Below are 18197 nucleotides of genomic sequence, written 5' to 3'. Positions count from 1 at the left end.
TAACTGAATTAATAGATTCATAAAGGAACTCTATCAATGTCTTTATTTATGTAAATGTATGTACTAATATTTATTATACCCTGCTTCACTAGTTGAAGTGCTATATAGGAATCATGGGTGTTGTCCGGTCCGTCCTATCCATCCTGCTTTCATGTCCGGTCCATGACATTGTCGACATTCATTTTGGGATTTTGAAATCATTTGGCAATAGTGCCCTCTATGAGGGGGCAAGGGGCCACACACCAAAGCTTCAATGTCTAGGTTTTTGTGCATCTTGGTAATGAAAGTGGTTCATTGGAGGTACATGGTTAAATTCCAAAATGTTTTGGCATTAGTGACAACCATAAGAAGACAACACCCTGGCTCTACGGCTTCAAGGCCATTCACATGACTCTGTCGAGATCTTTGTGTGTGTGTTTGAATTATGTGCCCTTCAACATCAGTTAAACACTGACTATTTAGTTTAGATTGATCTGGTGTCAAATAAGATTTAATTTACTTCCTTGAAACATATACTGTGAAATCATAAATATTTGTGGCACATTAATTTTTGTGGACTTCGTGGGTTGGCTTATCCACGAATTCAAGATCCCAACGAAAATTTGACCTTTACTTCTGAAATCATAGAAATGTTAAAGGGTATACACATATTCACATGAATATATATGGTCACTGTAAACAACTTACAAGTAAGTTAAAGTACCTAGATCATTGTTTATTTTACGATAAATATGTTTTATATCCTATATTATTTAACCTCAACAGTAATAAATTAAAGTCAATTATTAGTACTTGCATGCAGTTTTTTATATGACATTGCCAGTCATTGCAGAACATTAAAACAAGCTGATTATCAACCTCCTGTGCAGCACATGTAAAATGTGCTAATTATTATCTTTGCCACTTGATTTTTTTTCTTTGATCAAATATTTAATCGATCATGTAATTAAATGCTCTTCCTGTGTTTTCACAGTTTGCAAAAATTCTTAATTGACATTCAATGGCTTCACTATTTTTGGACAGTACTGCGAAGCGGTGCTGTTCATAGGTATCATGCTACTTTTCGACAGGCATGCATCATTTGGTCCCCAGCTTCATACCTCAAACAGAAGCGTCCAGGAACCAGTTTTAAACAGAAGTGCACGGCCAAATAAAATAGACCTTTTGTCCGCTATTCATAAGTACGCGAGTCAAGTAGCGCCCAAAGGCGGCTGATTCATATTGTAAAATATATTCTTCGACTGTATTTCCACAATATTTAACAGTGCATTGTTAAATAAAAACACAATGGTTACACATGAATTGTTGGTAGGTTATACCTTTCTCCTATAACACTAGTGTTATAGGAAAAACTTATTCAGATCGGCTTCTTTCAACAAAACATCGCTATTTTGGAACTATCTAGCAGGTGCGCGTTGTCTTGTGCTAAAAGGCTGATCCGAGAGCTGACCATATAAATGAAGAGGGAAAACGCTGACCAGAAAAATTGAAATTGAATTATTTCTGTTGAATTAATTTTAATGGGTTATTTTGATTTCCTTGTACTATTGAATGTATTATAACTGATTTATTATAAATATTTGTATAATTTATAAGAGTGTTTAGTTTAAGATAGATGACTTTTTTTATCATTTGTAGAAATAGAAACCTGTATCAATCTACATCTAGGTCACACCACGTACATTAAATAAATTTCAAAACTCAGCAACCCATAAAACTTTAAAAAATATATCAAAATATTTCCATTCATTTTTTTTTTTGGTCAGCCTTTTCCTCTTTATCTATTGTTCAGCCCTTAGGTCAGCCTTTTAGTATCTCTCCGTTCGCTTGCTATTCGATAATACTTAGCGCTGGGATCTGTCATTCTTGGCTAGGAAAACAACAAGTGGGATATAGATGTGGCTAGCGCGTCAAGATAATTGATTTTCATACATAATTCCCAAACAAGTACCTAACTATGCGATTCAAGGAATTTGAATGATATGTTTCACATCGTTTCAAGCATCTTCCAATCATCGGCCAGCAAGTTTCGGTGAGTGACTACTTACAATAGAATTTTTTAACGAATTTAGTTTGTTCTTTTATCTTGAATTTCACTGATATTGGTATCTTGTTCTGATATTTTGAAAATGATATGTAGAAGCACATACAGTTGAAAAATTATTTCGGTCAGTTATTAAGCTATAAATATCTTAATTTGTAGGAAATTCGAAATTTAGTTGCTGTTATTATTTTTGTTCAGTTTAAATTCTTCCTATTGACAGGAGACCTTCACACGCTGTCACGAAGATTTACAGAACAAAACAAGGACTATGCAAGCGACTGACTTCAACGTCTATGTGTATAGTGAGTATTATTATTGCCTTTTAAACGTGAAATTATTGTGCATTAGCTTTGTATAGCCTGTCGGTCTGTATTCAACTGCATTTAAACAAAACTGTGCAATATAGTCGTTGTTTGTTTATTACCATCCAAGTCTAACAATAGACGTAGAAAGTAGGTTAAAGCATAGGTAGGGTTACTCAATAGACTGCGTAACTATTATAGTTAATTTAGGTTTGATTTGTGCATTTACTGTTTTTATTGCAAATGCTAAAAATTCATGGTGTTGCAGGTATCGAGTGTGCCATTACACAGCTCAGAAACAATTTATTAATTTGTTTTGTTTATTGTTTACCAAAGGAAGCAACAACTTCAAATAATTCAGTTCTTTTCCAAGAACTCAAAAAAGCTATTACAGGTCAAGATCGCTTTATTGGGAGATTTCAATTATGATCAAAATGAAAGGGCTTCTATTGCACACTTATTTTATACCAATTTCAATCTACGCCAGTTAATAGATTCAGTTACAACTGATTATGGCTCATATTAATACCATATATACACAAACTTGGATTCAACTTGTTTAAGATCTTACGGCACTCTAGAATCATACTACTCTGATCACATACCATTGTACCCTGTACTGAAAGAAGACTAAATTTTAGTTAAATGCTATAATATGATTGACAGTAAGTTACCAACTATGCTTCTTTGACTGAAAAAGTGCACACAAAGGCAACAATGCACCTGCCTGTCTAATATAATAACTAGGTGTTTACACAATACCATATTAAGAAGTCTGTATGAATATTTAACACCCCTGACATTGAAAGTTCCTCCTTTAAACATGACTAATAAATAGAGTAATATTTTTTTCTTATCAAAATTGATATTGTGCAAAACAGAGTTAGATGTTTATGTGTATCAATGACTAGGTAAAGCCCTGGGGCTGTATTTATTAAGCAACTTTGATTGAAGATTATTATAAGTGAAGCCAGTGGTCGAAAATAGCACCAGCCCACAAGCCCTGCACTGGTAAAATGACTTCCAGGCTTGCTCAAATTCTGAATTTTATATAGCTCGGCTTGTTCAAAAATATGATTCCATGCAATAGTATAAGAATTCGGGCTTGTTCATCCAAAAGTCTTATTTCGATGACAAGGATAAGGCTAAGATCAATACTGAATAGTGGCCCTGGTCTCAACATTTATCACTGTATAGCAACACTATTAATTCAACTGTTACTTTATCATTTTGAATGATATTTTTGAATTATTGATTGGAGTTGTTTTAAAAAATTTCCAGCATCTGTAGCACAGTATTGACGCACTACAAATGAACCTGATTCTTCAATTTCCATATAAAAAATCATTAAGCTGATCAATTGATAAAATAGACGTCGCCATTTTAAAATGAACATATGTATTTGCAGATAAATTCCATCAATGAAGCCTTTGAAAAAGCGGGCCATACCCCAGTCGTTGCCTGTGGGGATGTGCTGTACCACAGGAGGTCAGATGGCATTCCATGATGGAATTACATCTCTTACCAAATTCAGCAGGTCAAAAGTGCTCTCTACCATCCACAGACAGTATTTGGCAGACTTAAGGAACAAGTAATTCCACTTAATGTAATAGCCGTTTGGTTGTGCATGAACAGCAAATGCATCCGGTGCTGGTTTGTTAACATGCAGGGGCCGCCACTATCTTCCTTTAGGATAACAAGGATGTCAGTTTCCAGCAAAATAATCCAGGTATGGAATCTTTCATATATCATACATTTTTTCAATCCATTTCACCTTCAAAATATAAATTTAACTACTGAAAAATATCTAATTATCAACTTGCTGATATATCAGTTTCTAAGTTTGCCCTAATCTCTTTCACACTGACACAGTCACTAGTTACATATATAACTTTGCTTTTATATAGTGCTAGTACATGTTTTTTTGTGTTTCTCTGTTCATGTAAATCACTGAGTTTATTAAGCATTTTCTTCTTGTCTTCTAATGCAGGAAGAACCCTTGGTCTTACTGTTAAGGAACGCAATCAGGTTGTGACCATTAGGCTCAAAGCTGTGGAGAAAGATGTCTGGCCAGAAGACATACTGATGTTATGCTTTACTGATGTTGTTGCCAACACCTACAAACCATTCTATACAACTACCACAACAAACAATGTACTGATAAAGCAGGTGAATATGATTTTAGAATAACCATCAGATATCTAGAAAATTTCAGCTGAGTGTCATTCATTTGGTCCAAAAGCCTATGATCTTTTGTCAGATCATACTTAAAACAACAAGCATCAATGCTGTTTGAAAACTTTTTCATTTTTGTTTCATTCAGCTTGAGATTTGTGTTTGTCTAGATGATACATCATGACAAATGCCCATAATTAAAGAAAAAAACACCACTCCCAGCAGGCACAACAACGTTGAAACAACAGACATCCTTGAACATTGAGAAAGGTTGAAATATGGTTGTATTTGAAAGTTGTATTTACGTTGTGATTTCAACGTTGAAACAACGTTGTGGTTTAGACGTTGAAACAACGTTGTGGTTTAAACGTTGAAACAACGTTGTGGTTTAAACGTTGAAACAACGTTGAAATGAGGTTGAAACAACGGTTGAAATGAAGTTGAACCAGCGTTTCAGTTTCAACATTGAATAGACGTTGCAGTTAAACCGCTGAAGGGTTAAGGTAAGGTAAAAAACTATAAAGAACACAGTTTTGTTTGGATTGCATTTATACAGTATGTACATGTAAATGGTATAATGAGTTTAAATTTAATACGAGTCATACAAAAGATATGATTTGCCAATGTCTCCTCATCCACTGCCCCATCAACAATGCGATGCACCACCCCTTCTTCATCCATGCTGAAATGTAAAAGATTAGAACAATAAATGTAAATAAACCATCCTTTATACGTACTTACTCGAATGGAACCGACTGTCACTTCCCACACGTAGTTAGCTTGAACTAATGGAATTTACAATAATTTTAAAGCTCTGCTGTTACTGATGATCTGCATAATTGATATTTTTTTAAAACTGACCGGAACTACCCAATACGAAAGGGGCGCAACTCGTTTCAAACTTTCCAATCGGGGTAACTCTGTATTGCGGTAGATGGCCATTCAGCCTCAAAAAAGAAGTCTACTCATCAAGCATGAATGGCTCTCTATAAAAAATTGAATGTGGAAATGGAAATATAAACAGAACAGAATATCGATCTATATTCAAATGTCATGACAGCATCAATATGACAACCATTTTTCAACCATCCTCAAATTGAGGTATCGACCGTATTTCAACGTCGAAATGTCAACAATTTTTCAACGTTGAAGCTTCAACGTTGTTTCAACGTTGAAATATTGTTGATTGACATTGTGACCAATATTCAACTATATTTCAACGTTGTGTGCCTGCTGGGCTTGTTTCCAAATACAATACATTCTTTATTTTGTCTCTAATTTCAGCTGTATTTCTTATTTATTGATTAAAATATGTTTGCTGTTTGGTATTTTAAAGTATTCAAGGTTTGAATTTATAATTAGCATATGTGAACATTTGCAGAAAATCTGAGCTACCTTTGTGAAAGAGGCCAAGAGAGGATTGGATGGTGGAGTTTCAGACGACACAATGCTGACTGTTTCCACCCAGCTGATTTTGCTCCTACTGGCAGCAGAAGGAACACTTCACTTTTATTTTAAACAATTCAGTTTTAATGCCACCAATTTGTCAAGATAACATGTAACTGAAAAGATTTAAATTACACCAACTTCCTTCATTAACACAAACTATCTGTGTACCTGGACCATCAGCTTGAACAGTATACTACTTCAACTACCATTTCCTCATATTCAAACATTACTAGAAAGGTCTGAAAGGCAATCATGCTATCTTCAGTGATAAATGAAGAATGATTAACTCCTGTGTTATAAATTCTGCTGCAACTTGAGATCACCAGTATTTACAGACATTGCCAAATTTATTACATTTATTACTTGTGTCTTATCAGTGCTCTATGCATAGATATTGTACTTGAAGTTAACTATGATTTTATTAAGATGCAATTTTTCACTCTGTATTGATGTTCACATACTTCAATTTCTGTTGCCAGTGCCACTAACAGATAATCTAGATTAATTTGTTTTTATTTATTTCTACCACTGTTGTCTATGATCATTTTCATATCATATAGTTAGTACACTTCATTATATACAAGGCAGTCAATGTCTAATTTCCTATATCAACTCAGCAATAAGCCTTTTGACATTTCTGCTTTCAATTGTCTTTATATTTTTCATTAACATTTCTTTCTAAGTTTGAAGTCTGATCACTGTAAAAAACAGGCTCTACTTTATGGCTGTCTAGAAATGTCTTCCAAATTGATAATTATTTAAAATAACAATAACCTAATGCCCTTATGGAAACATAGTCTAAACATTCCTCAACAGCTATGAAATTATTTTTGAACAAACCTTTTTGCAAATTACAGCCTTTAAAAAATTAAGATTTTCCCCCAACCAAATGCACTGCTTAACCCATAAATAAATGATTTTTGACATATTATAATCATTTTCACTTATTGCCTGTTTTTCTACTACAATGTTATCACGTTTTCATGTGTATCATTTAGATTCATTGTTTTCACATTATTACTTCACTCATGATTCATTGCTTATCACATTTTATGTAAATGTCTTCTTGTTCAATTGTTAATAATGACAAATGCTGCTCAAAAGAGTGTGATAATGGATATACTCTTCCCGTCATTCATGTTATTTGATAATTGTCAGCTGCGGCATCTTCCATGAATTGCATTACTTTTACTTTGCCTCAGATTTAATAGTATGTGTGATGGTTTTATGTTGTTGCTATTAGAACAGGGGTTATTTTGATAAGCCAAATATCCTGTACATTATCATTTCGCCAAAGTAGTTCATTATAGATTCATATAACACTACAGACTGGTTAATTGTAATGGTAAACTTTTTTTCAATTCTTTTAAAAGAAATCCATCCTTTGATATAGCCTTCATCTTACACCATTGTTTGCTAGAGCTTTACCTTGCATTTCTGTCATTCAGGCATGGTTGAAATACATTTCAAGGGACTAGACACCAGATGATACCATTGCAATATGAAAAAAAACTGTCCAAAACTTTAATGGACTTTATATCTTAGTGTACATTTTAATTGAATTTTTGGACCGAGTAAATCCCAGTTATTTTTAAAAAATAGCTTCTGAGTGTGTCTTGTAAAAAACCCAGACCCTCACATGCTATTCTTTAGTGTATACACACAGCTGAGACAGGGATAGAAATATTTATTTTTTTCATTTAAAATATTGCAATTTTGACCTCATACTAGCCCTTATTCATAAGTTCAGTCATGTTTTAAGGAAAAATTGAACTTGCTGATTTTTGTACTTCTGGTTCATCCCCAATTAATCCAATAAACCCTGGTATAATATTGATAATTATGGAAAAATAAAGACATTCTTCATATGTAATGTTAATTGGGCTCAATTTCAGACCTATTCAGATTATGAAATAAAATACTGCATTATAACTTTTATTAAATCATAGACCAACTATAAAAACACAAAAGAATGTTCCTTTTCATATACCTTGTTCTTATTTTTCTGGAATTGAACTGCTGGTGTTTAGGCATTGGTCTATGACAGGTGTGGTTGACTGTTGATATGTAAATTTAACCAGCTACATCATATGCAGACACCACTGTCAGCATTTTAACTGCTACAGCTAATGAAGAACCTCCAATAGCTATACTCTTATATTAGCTGCCATTTATAAATCATATTCAACATTTAATTGTTTAAATCTATTTTGTTTTACATTTTTCCTTTGAGATTCATTAAAAACATTTACAACCTATCAATAAAATTTATATCTGTATGCACTTCAGTGTTCATGTTTTGTGGTTTCCTTCTTACCAAAGCCAAAAAAGTTGTTGTCATAGCCTTTTAGATGTTACCCAATTTTTTAACATTGCCATGCTTAAGGTAGGCCTGCTTCCATTTTCCGACTCCTTGCTGCTGTATTACTATTCCCCACTGTGCCCTTTTGTTAGGCAGAGCTTCCATCAATAATTATGAATTATATTTGATATTCAAAATGTCAATTCAAAAAAGTTTAAAAATAATACAGACACATAATTGTGATACTTATTTGAGATAAAAGCAACCCTTACCATTTGTATTGGTATTGAGAGTAGTTACAACACATGCACAATATCTTTTGAACATTGACCCTTGCAAATGCCCCATTAGCGCTCTTTCAGTGCACGTCATAAGATCACAGTCTGACCTTGCACCCTGCCCTTTTTAAATCATAGCTCGGGTCCTGAATTCCCACTTAAGAAACTTTCTTCTACAAAACAATACCAGACTAGAGTGTTGTACGGTCTGATTCAATCTCCTCTTTCCACACATCTGACATTCATACAACCAGTTGTAACTCTCCTGCTGCCAGCTTTAAGCAGTACCGTCCCTCAGCACTTTCAGTGCTTTGATATATCCTTGTTGCGGTGCGTCTGTATTTATGACCATTAAATTACAGATCAGCGATAATCTACATGGGTATCTGTGATAATTGTCCCATTGTAGTGCCATAAACTGCATGTTGTGTATGATATATAGCACGAGTTCGGCGCATGGTGAATTTGCAGACCATTTCGGATCGCAGCCTCAAATTATTATTTTTTAAAATGAAAATCCACAAATTTAAGTACCCACGAAATCGTCCTTTTTCGAAAAACCACGAAATTTCAACTACCACGAATATAAATGATTTCTCAGTATTATGATTTCTATTTAGAGTATTGCCTGGCTCAAGCTATAATATCTAATGTCAAAGAAGTGTGTACTGGAAGTTATCACTCATGTGATAGTTCTTGTTTGTTGTATATTTATTTGTACAACAAACAAATTATTTAATGTTATATCATCGAGAATGGTTTATTGGTTATTTCTCTAGTGTCCATGTTTTACTGTGATAAAACTCATACATGTTCATTGTAAACATTTCATAAAATTGTTTTTATAAAATTGATTAGCCTTGAATATCATATATTTTCCAGGTCCCAATTAGGAGGTTAATTTACCAAAAAACCTGAACATAGCGCAATACAATCATGTTTTTATTACCTTTTTTTTTTGCCCCCAGATGGACGCATGTGATAGTGGATGATGTGCTGGCAAAGGCCCCGCTGGAAGGGGGGCTAAAGGTTGTCTCCATCAAGGTCATCTTTGTCGCCACAGATGATGGGCGTGTCCGGAAACTTGCCCACATCCCTGGGGCTACGGAGCCTTGCATGATTGAGGAGGTGAAAATCGTGCCCAACGGGGACCACAAACCGGTTAAGGCCATGAAGCTGGCACCTGATAAGGTGGGTCAAGATTCATTAAAGTTACTTAAGTTAAATTGTTTACAATCTTTGAGGAGTAAAAACAGTTATGTATGGCCATGTTTAACTCAACATATGCATTTTTAGTTCTGAGCTTTCAAAAAAATTTCTAGTTGAAAAAATTATGATTTTCACTATTGCTATACTATTATGTTATATAAGTCTGGCTACCAATATTGTGATTACTGTGTTATTATAGATATTCTCTGAAATTGCAGTACTACACTGTTTAGTATAGTGAAAATGATCTCATATTTTCAGGTCTTTGCATTTCTAAGGTTAATTGATTTGTATTGATTTATTTCAGATGGCCATTTATATTTCGACACAGCAAACAGTTTTGAAAATTCCTGTACATAGATGTTCTAGGTTTATTAATATTGAGTAAGTACATTATATTGATATAACATCTATGTGTCTTTCTTGTTTAAATTTTCTGGAAATATGGAACATGTAAAGCTGGTAAAGTTTGTACTATAGTTGCGTCATGGTATTGCATGAATTAAAGAAAAAAATTGTTATCAGCTAATGTTCTGTTTCCAGTTTATGTTTGAATGCGCGAGACCCTTACTGTGGCTGGGACACAGACAAGGATGAATGCACAGTCGCGCCGGAGGGTCAGCCAGCTATTCATTACTGGAGGCAGGGCCTCACTGGCTGCCCATTTGTACACCACCCAGGTAAATATGCAGGGTTGGGTTCAGTTATCTTTAGAATTGAAATTGGAGACTGTCCTCATCTGCCTTGCTATGAAACTAAGTATGAGTAAATTAAAATTATAAACAAAACACTTGTTCAGACTTCCCGAAAGTTGAAAAAAGTGGCAGACATTCGGTCTGACAAGACATAAAAATCTGTCACACCGAAACAAAGGGAACAAAAACGAAGTTATAACATTGCTTTATTCATCAATGGCAGCTTATTTCTAAATAAAGGCTTTATAGTATGTTTCTTATGAAAATCATCAGTCTGTCAAAATTCAAAAGTTCATCTTGATATTCGAAACACTCCTCATCAATATTGGGGTATAAGTCCTGTTAGTCACAAAGAGTGTAAAATCTCCATTTCAAGAGCCTGATGTAAGGACTTTCAATCACATGATTTACAGACTCCTGTATTATCTCAGTATCAGACAGACAGGTAAAAATTCTGAGGCGAGGTCTTTTATATCCTGGAATCCCTGCTCAGAAACGCTAGAGACTTTTTCAGTGTCGGACAGGATGACAACCTCCTATGATGCCAATGGTTCTGGTGTAGTCTGTTCGATTATTTGCGCAGGCACATCTAGACTCTGCCTAAAAGTACAAAAATTTATCATGGACAGTGGATGTACAAATAAACTTTTATTAACATTTTTTTTTTCACATATAAAATGCCTTATACACCATGCCAAATATTATATTACAGTGGTGAATTTAGATTACACTTTTATAGCTTATTATGGATTTAGTTTTTTTGTACAGAATAAATTATTTTTAAATTTTTTAAAGGTAGAGCTATTTTTTTAAAGATAGAAGTAATAATTGCCTGCCAGCAAAGTGTCCATAACTTTCTGTGGATGGAATGTTAATATTTCTGGAGGTTTGAGTTTGAGTTTGAGTTGATGCTAAAACCCGGTCACCTGGAATAAAAAATAGCCGGACAGTTGGACCGATTTTTGTTTGGAAATCGTCGGACCGGATCAAAATTTGCCGGTCATGTCCGTCGGAGTGACAGCTTTCGGGAAGACTGCTTGTTACTTTTTTGCCTCAATTGATAACAAATTGTTGAAAACAAAAATAAACGACTCATACAAACCCACTCACACTTTTGTTGATTTGCAACAGCATGGTGGTGTCTGTTTTGGGAGGCATTGAGATAGCACACTAGACCTGGATTGAAGCCAGGTGGACAATGTCACAAGGTCACCTAATCTACTTCATAGATTTACATTACGTGTATACTTATAGTTTTGAATTTTCTTTCCAGTGAATGGTGTATGGTCGGAGTGGTCCCTATGGCAACAGTGTTCCCAGGTAGGGGGAGACACCACATCTGGAGACTGCCTGTGTCGTTCCAGGTCATGTGACAACCCTGCCCCTTTCTATGGGGGTCAGTCTTGCCCTGGTGCCAGTGTTGAGGTCACTAACTGCACAGGTATGCATGGTCTATGGATTATTTTGTCTCTTTATAAGGTCATCATTCTCTTCTTTCTGAAGAAGAAAAAAAATTTGTTTGTAATTTTGCATTGATGTGCAAATTATTTAACATTGGCCATTACTAAAACAAACAAATAAAACTTGGTACATATGTCAACAGAGACAATATGCACATATATAACCAGGTCACTTACTCCCCCGCCTTATACCCATTGATCAGTTGAAAACGAACAAGCAGACAAGCATTTGTGTTTGCACTGTAGCTCTCATTTTAAAATATCTTTCAAAGTGAAGTTCAATTTTATTAACAATTTATACGTTTAGTTATTTTGTATATTATCTAAAACAAATGTAAACAGAGATTACTACGTTTATTCAGACTATTTTAACACAATAGATGTCTGTAGTGCAGGGCTATTGATTCAATTCTCAAGTAATAACATGATTGAACACCATCTATATCTGCTACATTAAAACTTGTTATTTCAAGAACAAAATTAAGGCTTTTACCAACTTAAGTTATTGTGTTTATCTTTTGGTAGCCCATGGTCAGTGGACGGACTGGACTGAGTGGTCAACATGTTTCCAGTCATGCGGTTCCACAGCCATCCGGCGGCGTCACCGCTACTGCAGCAACCCCCCACCACGATTTGGTGGCAGGGCATGTGTCGGCAATGACAACGAGGATGAGTACTGCCCTGGTAACCCTCCCTGTCCATGTAAGTACTGATTACTGTCCATGTTATTCCTGATAGCCCACCCTGTCTATGGAAGTCCTTGGTAACCCTCTCTGTCCATGTAAGTCCTTGGTAAACCACCCTGTCCATGTAAGTTCTTGGTCACCCTCTCTGTCCATGTAAGTTCTTGGTAACCATCCTGTCTATGTAAGCCCTTGGTAACCTGCCCTGGTTATGTATGTACTGATAACCATTAAGTTCTGATTACCATCCTGTCCATGTAGGTACTGATTACCATCTTGTCCATGTAGGTACTGATTACCATCTTGTCCATGTAGGTACTGATTACCATCTTGTCCATGTAGGTACTGGTTACCATCCTGTCCATGTAAGTACTGATTACCATCTTGTCCATGTAAGTACTGATTACCATCTTGTCAATGGAAGTACTGATTACCATCCTGTCCATGGAAGTACTGATTACCACTCTGTCCATGGAAGTACTGATTACCATCCTGTCCATTTAGGTACTTATTTCAATCCTGTTCATATAAGTTCTGATTACCATCCTGTCCATATAAGTTCTGATTACCATCCTGTCCATGTAAGTACTTATTACAATCCTGTCCATATAAGTACTGATTACCATCTTGTCCATGTAAGTACTGATTACCATCCTGTCCATATAAGTACTGATTACCATCTTGTCCATGGAAGTACTGATTACCATCCTGTCCATGTAAGTACTTATTACAATCAAGTCCATATAAGTACTGATTACCATCTTGTCCATGTAAATACTGATTACCATCCTGTCCTTTGAAGTACTGATTACCATCCTGTCCATGGAAGTACTGATTACCATCCTGTCCATGTAAGTACTGATTACCATTCTGTCCTTTGAAGTACTGATTACCATCCTGTCCATGGAAGTACTGATTACCATCCTGTCCATGGAAGTACTGATTACCACCCTGTCCATGTAAGTACTGATTACCACCCTGTCCATGGAAGTAATGATTACCACCCTGTCCATGGAAGTACTGATTACCATCCTGTCCATGTAAGTACTGATTACCATCCTGTCCATGTAAGTACTGATTACCATCCTGTCCATGGAAGTACTGATTACCATCCTGTCCATGGAAGTACTGATTACCATCCTGTCCATGGAAGTACTGATTACCATCCTGTCCATGGAAGTACTGATTACCATCCTGTCCATGTAAGTACTGATTACCACCCTGTCCATGGAAGTAATGATTACCACCCTGTCCATGGAAGTACTGATTACCACCCTGTCCATGGAAGTACTGATTACCACTCTGTCCATGGAAGTACTGATTACCAAGTATTCATTCATCTCTTAATCAGGCAAATGTACATTAGACATCACTATTTCTAGATTTACAGTAACTGTAGATGCTATCAAATACAATCAACAGATTTTTACTTTAAGACAATAGATTTGTGGTTGAAAAGAACTTGTTTGAAATTAATAAAACAATAAGTGCATATTTTCCAGTGCCGCCTGTGCAGCGAACGTGGACAATGTGGGCAGACTGGAGCGAGTGTTCTGCTAACTGTAACGGGGGATTCATGACACGCCGGCGCACATGCTCTCTGCCGGAGCCCTCGGCAGACATGAGCATTCCATGTAATGGCAATAACCAGGAACTCAGAATGTGCAATACTAAACCCTGTGAAGGTAGGGGAAATGTTTTATTGTAAAAGTGAAGGTTTGGTGGTGACGTTTAATGTTTGATGTCAAAGTGACCTAAAATCAAGTGAGTGTTTGCCTTGTCTTTGATGGTAGCACTGGCCATTACTGTTGTTAATGTGTTGCTGAAGTAAAACAGATCTACTAAATATATCTGAATTTGATATTTTTATGATTACTATCTGTAAAATAAGTTTTTTATATTGGATGAATATTTTATGCAAAAAGCGAGATCATATACCATGTCAAATAAAAAGATTTTCTGTTTCCTTTTCTAAAGAAAAATTATATTCAGAAGAAAAATAAAACCTCTTTATTATAAAAATAAAAAAAAACTCAGTGGTGATCAATTTAGAAAATTATCAGAAAAATAAGATATACTTTTCACTGTTTTCACAATTATATATAGACTACACAACTTGTGAAATATAAATTTTGGTGCTCACAAGTGAAATGTATTACGATCTTACACTTATCCTCTAAGCTTTAAAATCATGACAATTTCCTTTAGTTGGTAGAAAGACATTCTTTTCTTCTGATTTCAGAGCTGACTAAACACACTTCATGGACCCCATGGGTTATTACCAACCGCACCCGAGGCGGACATTTTGAACAGAGACATCGGTTTACATGTAAAGCTAATGTGACAAGCAGTAATATGATTAGATCAGTGCCATCAACACCTGATACAAGATTTTGTATTGATGGCGGACATTGTCACCAAACAGGTGAGATTAAAAGCGCTGAAATAGACACGCACTCACCCATAGATCGTGTTCTTAGACATTACTGCAAGCGTAGAAAACGGATGTTTAGACACTTCTGTAAGTGTAGAACGCTTGGAATATTTTTAATTTGTCAGAAATGTGGGTATGGATGAAGAAACGGCATGTGAAATTAGGAATTTGTACAAATTTAGTCTTTCCGGAGTCAAGAGTTACAAAACATAGTGAATACTGTTGTAGGTACTGAGATTAAAATGGGAAATCTAAAATGTGCTTAAAATAACAAAAAATGTCCATTGTCAACTGACTGAGTCACAAGAGTTACATGTGATTAGTGTCCAGTGTCATAGTGTCAATGTTTGTATTACAGTCATTTCAATAGTGCTGCTTTGAATCTGGTCAGAGCTGATTTCCAAATGCACACACTCACTGTTTAAGGAGGAAGAGAAAGTATTGAGTGCTTCATCTGTGGTCAGGCTGTTGTTCATTCCTCTCTCTTGAGTGCCACATAAGACTATTGTTTAGTGAATTAGGTTATGATTTGTAATTATGGTACATGTAGTTACAAGTGTCAGTTTTGACAAAAGCGCCAGTATATTGTAGTTGCCACAGAAATAAGCCTTTTTTAAACGTTATATAACTACATGTTCCTTTTAGACAAATTAAACATTTTTTTTTCCAAATATTTATTGAAGTTTAAAAGTTATACATGTATGTATACTACTAACTGTGTGTAGAAAGTCTTGTTTTTGTGGCAAAGACATTACATGTTTCACATGATTTTCATTCATATCCACTGGAATATGTTATGTTTCATTTTTTCACCTTCATTTCATGATGATACCTCACAAGATGTTTGGGTTATGAATCTCCATACAGTCACAAACATAAAACGGCATTGTATCAAAGATGTAATTATTATTTCAATACTTCCTAGAAAGGAAAAAAATTTTTTTTACGATACATGTTTTGTATTTCTATGAAGCAAATGGTAATAGTACCAAGGAAGGCATTGAAAGGGTAGTTATTTCCCAAATGTTTCTAAATCTTGCCAGGTATCATGTTACTGTGTTTGTTTATTGGAATGATGTAGTTCTAAAGGCACCAGACTTTTCTCATTTTATTACACCAGCTCTTTTTCCCTCAACCATACTTGTACATTTATTTCTATACAGTTTTGTAAGGTTGAGCATGCTTTTTGTCACAAATATTTCTAGTACTCCACAATCAAAATCTCTCAACCACCATACAAAGTAATGCAGTATTTTAAAACCAGTAATAATATTTATGAGATATTTAGGTAATATCTGAATATTTGTGACACTGAAGCATGTGATACTGTTATTCATTGAGATTCCTTATTAAGCATGGACTTCTTTGCATCATTCTTGGATACTAAACCTGTGAAAAATGAACATATGAAATTCATTTTATACCATAAATGAATCATTTGCTGGACTTTTCTTGTAAAAATCTGGGTTATATATTGGTAAAAAATGAGCAGTAAGCAGAGTTTTTAAACATGATTTTTACTGTGTCATAAACAACAGTTTTAACCCAATCTTCATGACACTTGGTCAGAATATTTTTCAACATGATATATATGACCAGTGTGATTATTGGTAATCTTTGGTTGACAACTAGGTCAATAATTCATATTTTAAGACGAAACAATTTGTGTTATAGTTTTTTATTCCTTATTTTACAAATTCATCAGTGTCCATCCCATCTTCAAGGTACTGAGTCAGAATATTTCTCAGCATAATATTTAGAACCAGTGTGAATATGGGTCATTTTAGGGAATAGGTCAAATTAAAAAAAAGGAATGTGCCATAAATTCAATAGTGTTATCCAATCTTTATGAAACTTGGTCAGAGTATTTGTCATCATCATATTTGAAGACCATTGTGAATTTGGGTCATCTCTGTGCTCATCTAATATTCAAAAAACTCAAAAACAGGTGTCATCAAAACCTTCTGGAGTGACTATAAAGCAAGCTGTGTGGATTGCCTTATAAATGTTCAGCATCTCAATTTCAGGTTAGGTATTTCAAAGTTATAACAATACCTACATAATGCTCTCTAATCCATACAATGCAATAAATGGTAGTGAAAAGCAGCATTGATTTTTTCCTTTACATTCATTGACATCCAGCGGCAACATTGCATTCGTCATAATGAAAAATACATCGTAATTGCTGTTTCCACATTTAACCCTTGTATAAACTTTTTTTCATTCATTTCCCTAAATTGTTTTGGCATACTAGGTTTAATGTATGTTTAAACTTATTGTTCAAACAGTTTTTGTCCTGTATCATTAAATGAATTCGCTTTTTATCATTTTTTTGATATTTTGGGATCAAGAATGATAGCAGTGTTTTCCCATACATTTTTAGGAGGACAGGTTTTCCTTAGTTCTACAGTACTTTAATTATCATAAAAAAGTGTTAATTACTTGCAAGGTTAAACTAAGCAAAACAATGCATGGTCTTTCAATATGTAGCTGTTTGCAATATTTACTGTGTCTGTTTCCTGTTTAAACCAAATTGTTTGTGCAGCATTTAAGAACATTGAGATAGATATTTACCTATTAAGAAACTAAGACTTTTAAATGGATTTCACTTTTACGTGTATGCATTCAATGGATGGGCTGTACTGGATAATGCCACCCCAGAGTAGGACGTTTATGTTGACATCATCTCTACCTCTGGTAGCAGCAAAATGTGACCAGTTTTGGCGCATTTATAGGCCTTCTTTGGCTGGGCTTACATATCCTTGCAGCCCATGTTTTTTTCTCTCTCAGAATGGCATGATCGAATTCCATCACATTCAGACATTGTTATCACCATCTATATGTATGATCATTCCTTGTGTATTTTGATACAAGCCTTTTGACTTACTGTTATGCTCTTGCTGGGGAAATATGGAAAGTGTCATTTTACTGTTGTTTTTGAATTGTGAAATAAGCAAATTATCTGTTAAACCAATAAATCTACTTACAGTTTATTACGAGTGCTTACAAATATTTTATATTGTTTAAACCTCTTTTGTTATAGATTTCTACATTTCTGTGTTGTTTTAGAATTTTATTTCTGTATATATGTGTGTATTTATTTAAATTTCTATTTTTTGTAAAATGTATATAATAAACTGTATTGTGCTAGGTTTTTTTGTTGTTG

At 34.7% G+C, this 18197-nt stretch overlaps 1 protein-coding gene across 4 annotated transcripts in view; it reads left to right on the top strand.

Annotated features, from left to right (window-relative positions):
- The window catches only part of LOC128234564 (semaphorin-5A-like), an 83693-nt gene extending 65510 nt beyond the window's left edge, over positions 1-18183 (top strand). For all 4 annotated transcript variants that reach the window (XM_052948851.1, XM_052948852.1, XM_052948853.1 and 1 more), the window contains 7 exons: positions 9519-9741; positions 10067-10143; positions 10303-10439; positions 11728-11895; positions 12440-12616; positions 14100-14282; positions 14840-18183. In XM_052948851.1, coding sequence (XP_052804811.1) covers positions 9519-9741; positions 10067-10143; positions 10303-10439; positions 11728-11895; positions 12440-12616; positions 14100-14282; positions 14840-15174 — 1300 coding nt within the window. In that variant the 3' untranslated portion in view covers positions 15175-18183. The remainder of the gene's footprint in view (positions 1-9518; positions 9742-10066; positions 10144-10302; positions 10440-11727; positions 11896-12439; positions 12617-14099; positions 14283-14839) is intronic.
- The last annotated feature ends 14 nt before the right edge of the window (positions 18184-18197 follow it).

This window comes from Mya arenaria, chromosome 5 (assembly GCF_026914265.1).
Source record: "Mya arenaria isolate MELC-2E11 chromosome 5, ASM2691426v1".
Taxonomy (NCBI): Eukaryota; Metazoa; Mollusca; class Bivalvia; order Myida; family Myidae; genus Mya; species Mya arenaria.
The sequence above is the reverse complement of the archived record's forward strand: the minus strand, read 5'-3'. Positions and strand labels throughout refer to the sequence as shown.